General features: G+C 40.5%; 1 protein-coding gene across 1 annotated transcript; it reads left to right on the forward strand.

Moving 5' to 3' along the window:
• Nucleotides 1-714: 714 nt before the first annotated feature.
• Nucleotides 715-6923, forward strand: LOC118380747 (protein shisa-3 homolog). Its single transcript, XM_035767726.2, is given in 3 exon segments — nucleotides 715-1890; nucleotides 5052-5252; nucleotides 5255-6923. Coding segments are annotated over 3 exon segments (849 nt in total). The 5' UTR covers nucleotides 715-1619; the 3' UTR covers nucleotides 5632-6923.
• Nucleotides 6924-7327: the final 404 nt, after the last annotated feature.

Consider the following 7327-nt stretch of genomic DNA (forward strand, 5'->3'; position numbering starts at 1 on the left):
TGACCAGTTTACAGAGGAGTATAGAGTGCAGCGATGTGTCCTATAAGGAGCATTGGTGGAAAATCTGATGGTAAAGAACATCTAGCCGCTCGAGAGCACCCTTACCTGCCGATCTATTTAATTATGTCTCCGTAATCTAGTATGGGTAGGATGGTCATCTGAATCAGGGCTAGTTTGGCAGCTGGGGTGAAAGAGGAGCGATTATGATAGTCTAGATTTAATTTTAGCCTGCAGTTTTGACACGTGCTGAGAGGACAGTGCTTCAAGCCTCTATTAAAAGCCTACATTTAGCTATTAGATGTATAGAATAATATCCATTAACCTCTAGATAGGAAAACCAAACCATTAATCGAATAAAGTAATAAATCCAACCTTCACAAACGGCAATAAAATAAACTGACAATCAAAGTTTTTGAAGGCCACCAGAGGGCGACACATCAATATAAATTTGGCGATTTAAGGGAAAGTTACAGTTGAAGCTTCGCTGCAAACAAAAGACAACTGAAACCTTAACCTGAGCATATACAACTTCCTCTTGGTAATATGAATAGGCTATATTATATATATTTCTAAAGGTGTTTTTCATACAGGGTACAAAGATAAAGATACCAAATAATGGTCCCTAGCATAGGGTATTGGAAATTAAAGACCAGAGATCATCAACTAGATTCAGTCGCGGGCTGAGCGGATGGTCAGGGGGCTGGAACATAATTACAAATTATTTGTAGAATGCAAATTGATGGCAAGAACCCTACACGGATATAACATTACACTAAAACATAATCATTTCAAACCTTGCTTAAAATTTTCATTTGATCACATGTACATTATATCTCCATTATGCGTGGGAATACTTTGGAACAGATTTCCAAAATTAAAATCACTTGGAGCTGATTTGATAAGGACAGATAAGGGCACGCATGACTACTGAAGCCTATGTCCTCTCAGCATCACTTTGCGATAGGCTTCTTTCCGCGTAGGGACGCAAAAGCGACCGCTCCATCATGAATGCGCACGTCTGGTGGTCAAAGAGATGCGTGCGCGCCTACTGAGTCGGTCAAAAAAAGCAGCAGATTTCAAATGAGGCTGGACACAAGACGACCGTAGCCATCCATAGCACGTCGTCTTCACCGACCCGAACAACAACTTGGATTAAGAAAGTACACCTTTTTTTCTCGTTATATAAATTACGCAGTGAAGAGAAGAAAGGTTTGGGTAAAGTTCGGATACACTCTTGGCTAGTTATATTTCTGATGTGTTTTGCCTGTGCAATAATTACATTTTGAGAGGAGAGAAACAGTCATTCATTTGGACAACCGTGAGAGTTCAGTTAAAGCTTATTTTACACCTGTGACCTGATACGGGATCGACTTTGGTTGAGGAGATTATATGACAAATGGATGGAAATGCAAACATAAACTTAAATGCAAAAGTATTCGTATGGTTAAATTAAAATCAAACGAATGATGACAATTCTAACCAATTGAACCAGTTGATGGTTTCAACCGTGGGATTGTTTCCAACCCTCATTCATCATGCAAATGTGTTAAATGCAAAGACAACGCAAGAGATAAAGAATTGTGCGTAGGCTACTGGGCTGCTAATAAAGTGTTGTCGTGATGGTGCGCCTGCTAAACTACCTCATGCTGGGGTACCTGACCTGGAATCTACGGATATCAGACGCACAAGGAGAGTACTGCCATGGGTGGCTGGACAGTAATGGAAATTACCACGAGGGCTTTCAGTGTCCGGAGGACTTTGACACCATGGACGCAACCGTGTGCTGCGGGTCTTGTTCCCTGCGGTACTGTTGCGCGGCCGTGGACGCACGGCTGGACCAGGGAAGCTGTACCAACGACAGAGAACAGGAGAACACGGAGTTTGCAGCGCGTAAGTTTAGACTTCCAAAGCATGCCGAGCCTGGGAGGAGAAGACAAGTTAATGCACAATTAACTTCAATGCAAAACACTAAACTTGGGAGTGTTGTTATTATATAACATTCAAAGATTTCAAAGGTTTAATAAAGATTTTATATTGTCAAATATTTCAAAATAAAAAATGGCATTTAGACACGCTTTTAACGAGCCATGTCACTCAACATTCATGTTTGTCACCATTCAGCCTCTTCAGGTCACTGCCAGGCATGTAGGCATAGCATAATATATTTCATTATAAAAGTTTTTGTTTTCAATCGGTTTAAATTAGTCTATATTAAGATGAAATATAACCTATAAATATACATAATCGTTTGTCCTATTTGAAAAAATAATTTAGAAGACAAAAATGACTGATTTAGAAGACAAAAATGACTGATTTAGAAGACAAAAATGCTATTATATTTCATTTATCAAAGCCTACATTTTGTTTTTATAAGCATATTGTACAAATAATCTCATTAAAATGGATCTTGTCATTTTGAAACCTAAGATAAGCACTGAAAGTAACTTTTCATTGAGTTATAACAACGTAATTGCTCTATCAAGATGCAGAAATTACAGCCTATCTTGATTTACAAAGAAAAAGCACTAGGCAGCTCCAATTCCATGCATGTGGGGCACCTGTTTTTTTGGCTTGGGCTTCATTTGACCTCAGGTTAGGTACATTGTGGGCATGTGATACACCTGGAGAGTGTCACCATGCATTCCTCGAGTTACATGATATGCAAGAAAAAACATTGTGTGATACTACCCCAGACCTATGTGAAAATAAGTGGATGGAGTTTGACCACAAGGCCCTATATAAACCATGCAACGTTGAAACAATCATGCAATTTAAATAATCATTTTGCACACCAATGGCAGAATATCCTGTCCAAAGATGGCATCAGATTGCCACCAGAGTGTGTATTTGATACCTTAGGCTATTTCACTATACTTCACAATATTTTGGCATGCCTGTGTAGTAGAGGTTATTTGCTTATAATTTAAATTTAATTTAAATTTAAAAACAAGAGCTTTCATTCACATAAAATATGCTTATTCAAGGAATTATTCATCATTAGTTCAAAATGTATACCATTTATGGAATAAAACAGAATCTAGACTTACATTTAACTAATTTCACCAAATCTCAAAATAATTTGTCTCCAGTTTTGCGATGCCCTAGCTGGCGTGGTCAATACAATTTCCATTTTTTAATGAAAAGAAATGATCTTCAAATGATTTCCTTCCATTGGCGCCAATTGCCATTTTAAACTGTAATCTGAACATTTAATCTAAGTTTTGGAAAGATGTATTCAGACAAAAACGCTTCTGTTAAATTATTTTAAGAATATTCGCAGTTAAATGTTGCATAGTCCAATTCAGGCCTAAAACAATTCATATAAAGACAATTACTCAACAACACCCAAGAAATAGAAGGCTATTAATAACTACAAAACAGATGGTTTTGTCAGTGGATGTTGGTTACATGAAATTTAAAAAATATAGTATAAACATGCCTTTTAACACTTTGAATACATTGTTTTGACAGCCTAACTGTACTTTTGTTATAGAGCAGATGTTTCTTTTTTAGCAGCACTGCATTGTATTGTATAATTCACCTCAGTGGCCTACTTACATTATATCGTGCAAACGTTTACTACCATTAAAATGAGCTATTGAAAATATGCTTTGCAACAATAAAAAATGGTCTTGTGAGTTAATGTAAAGAAATACTGTATATTAAGGGGATTTAGGAAAGGATGAGTAAAAGAGTAACATTTCACCTTTGTCTTCTAAAACATCCTTTCTCCTGAATCCCTCTCCATTTAAAAGGTGTACACCTGGATTCTGTACAAAACAGAAAGAGAACATACAGTTGAAGTCGGAAGTTTACATACTTAGGTTGGAGTCATTAAAACTCGTTTTTCAACCACTCCACAAATTTCTTGTTAACCAACTATAGTTTTGGCAAGTCGGTTAGGACATCTAATTTGCTCATGATACAAGTAATTTTTCCAACAATTGTTTCCAAGCCGAAGAACACCATCCCAACTGTAAAGCACGGGGGTGGCAGCATCATGTTTAAGCCCTGACCTCAATCCTGTAAAAAATGTATGGGCAGAATTGAAAAAGCGTGTACGAGCAAGGAGGCCTACAAACCTGACTCAGTTACACCAGCTCTGTCAGGAGGAATGGGCCAAAATTCACCCAACATATTGTGGGAAGCTTGTGGAAGGCTACCCAAAATGTTTGACCCAAGTTAAACAATTTAAAGGCAATGCTTCCAAATACTAATTGAGTCTATGTAAACTTCTGAGCCACTAGGAATGTGATGAAATAAATAAAATCTGAAATAAATCTTTCTCTCTACTATTATTCTGACATTTCACATTCTGAAAATAAAGTGGTGATCCTAACTGACTGATACGGAACCCAAACCGGCTGTGCGTGTGTGCCATCGTGCATAAATTAATTTTGTCCCCCTACACCAAACACAATCACGACACGCAGGTTAAAATAGCAAAACAAACTCTGAATCAATTATATTAATTTGGGGACAGATCAAAAAGCATGAAACATTTATGGCAATTTAGCTAGCTAGCTTGTCCTATTTAGCTAGCTTGCACTTGCTAGCTAGCTTGTCCTATTTAGCTAGCTTGCTGTTGCTAGTTAATTTTTCCTGGGATATAAACATTGAGTTGTTATTTTACCTGAACGCTCGCGCACACGACGTGTCCGGTCTGGTCAGCATGTTGACAGGGAATTTTTACTAGGATTAAATTTCAGGAATTATGAAAAACTGAGTTTGGTGTATGTAAACTTCTGACTTCAACTGTAGGTCTGTACACATTTGCAATACAGTTTATTATGCACACTTGGTATCACACATATGTTCACTGACTCCACATAGTTCATAGTTAATAAACCTCCACTTCTTATGTTTCCATGAGCTTAGCACAGGTCTGTAAGTGATTGATGGGGTAAGCAATGTTACCACCCTATTACCTTCACAAATCAAACCAGTATTCAGATCTGTGATTACCGAAAGGTTAAATTATGAATTTAAGTATTCAAACAGGTATTCAAATGAACGTTTTCAAGTATTCCAACACCTGTTCCTCCTTGCAGAGCCCATCTACGTGCCCTTCCTGATGGTGGGCTCCATCTTCGTGGCCTTCGTGGTGGTGGGCTCCTTGGTTGCTGTCTACTGCTGCACCTGCCTGCGGCCCAAGCAGCCAACACAGCAGCCTATCCGTTTCCCTCTGCGCAGCTGCCAGACCGAGACCATCCCCATGATCCTGACCACTGCGCCACCCAGCCTGCGCACCCCTCGCGCCAGTCCAGCACGGCCACCACCAGCTCCAGCTCGGCTGGCGGGGGCAGCTCGGTGCGCCGCTTCTCCCTCGGAGGTCAGGGTCAGCAGCAGCACGGGTGCTTGGTGTCAGCATCTGCATCCTTCTCCCCCTCCACGCCCCAGCCGCTGCTGCCACCACCCCCGCCGCCCCCCTACACCTCCCCCACGGCCTGCATGCCAGGTGGCTGCCAGCAACCCCATCCCCACGCCCACCCCCACACCCAGCTGCACCAGCCCATGCACCAACACCCGGCCCAGGGCACGGGCTTCTTGCTGCCCCAGCAATACTTCTTCCCCCTGCAGCCGGAGCCCTTCTCCGGGGCCAAGGGCTTTGCAGACTTTGGACAGAGCTGACGGGGCTCCACGGGCAATGAGGAGGGGGATTACAGGAGCACTGTGTGATGTGAGCAGGGTTGTGTTCACTCGGCACCAAATGGAAGAAAATGGACCGAAACTAGGAAGGGACTACCTGAACCTGTCCAGAATGAGTTAGTTTAACGCTGTGAGACGTTTTAAATCAGTGAACGTTACTGAACATGAGCCTGGTGTGTTGTGTTGACAGACAGTCAGCAGCTAAGGGGAGGACTGCACTGACGTGCAGTACAGTTGGTCTGTTGAATGGAGACTGGGTGACAGGACAGTTAGGAGGTGCTCAAGATGAACCACAAGAAATCTCCCTAGTCGAGCAGAATACATGGGCCTTGTCTAAGTCAGTGGTTCCCAAACAGTGCGGGTCGGTGGGGGGGGAAGACTCAGTGCGGCTTTCAACTTGCTCTTGAAAGTTGTAATAGTAGAATGCACAAGGTGCAATTTCAAAATTGGGTAGTGCATCATCAGTTCCTCTTGTCATGTCAGTCATTGCATTACTTAGAGAGCTATTTATCAGAAATGTCCACATGAACTAGTCAATGTCAGCTAATATTTTCTTTTTGCCCATAGATGTTGTAATTTTTTTGTCACTCAAATATCACATGAATACACATTAGACATGGGAAAATGTGTAGAATTGCAGGATATAAGCTTTAAAACTGCAACAATACAAAATTTACCAACAAGAGGGGTGTGAAGAGTTTGTCATGAACAGTGCTTGTGTCCATTGAAATAGACGTGGTGCACTCATGCGCGGGTGGTGACAGATGTTCTCCAATGCTGTAAGGGGAACCTGAGTGAAAACGTTTTGGGAACCCTAGTCTAAGTTACAGGAATGGAATCTGCTCAGACCAGACAGGACCTGTTTATTGGTCTTTATTGTTTTCAATGTCATGCACTTTTTTTTATATATACATTTGTATTGTAATCAAGAGTATCTGTCTTCTTTTATACACACTTTGGTTAAACAGTGATTTTCAATTGTCACAATAACTTTTGTGGCATCAACATCTTTTAGAAGTGTTCTGCAATTTTCTTGGGCAAGCTGTTGGACATTTAATGCAATGGAAATCAAATTATAATTTTGACAATCACAGGCCCCTCTAAAAAGAGGGAAAGGACTGACACCAAGTTGTGCAGTAAGGTGGACAAAGCCAAAGGATGTACTGTGTACAGTGTTCACTGGTTTGATGCTCTAGACCAGATGTGTCTCAACTTCTTATGTAGGGCTATGACACACAAATCAATAAACTATCATATTAGCCAACACCAAATAAGAGTCCAGTATTTTATCTTGTCATGCAACGCTACAAATGATAAATTATAAAATGTGAAAAACACTCCCCAGAAAAATGTTACCGTCTCTTAAATAATCTAACAGTGGATGGTTGAGAATTGCTTCATTGCTCATTTATTAATACATTCGGTAGTAATACTTACTGTATAGTACAATCTTCTGAAAATGGCTTTTCAACGGTTTCCTTTAGGCTGTTAAAGCCACAATCCTGAGTTTGTATTTTAAACATTCAGCCCAACTGCAGCCTCCCCATTTGTTTATGAAACTACAAATAATGGATTTTCCCCTTCAGCCACAGACATATAGGCAACTAAAACTGTTGGAGATCACTTATTCGCTACCTGTCGCTCACTCTTATGCCATACTTCACATGAGGAATGTGGC

The sequence above is a fragment of the Oncorhynchus keta genome, chromosome 4, assembly GCF_023373465.1.
Source record: "Oncorhynchus keta strain PuntledgeMale-10-30-2019 chromosome 4, Oket_V2, whole genome shotgun sequence".
NCBI lineage: Eukaryota > Metazoa > Chordata > Actinopteri > Salmoniformes > Salmonidae > Oncorhynchus > Oncorhynchus keta.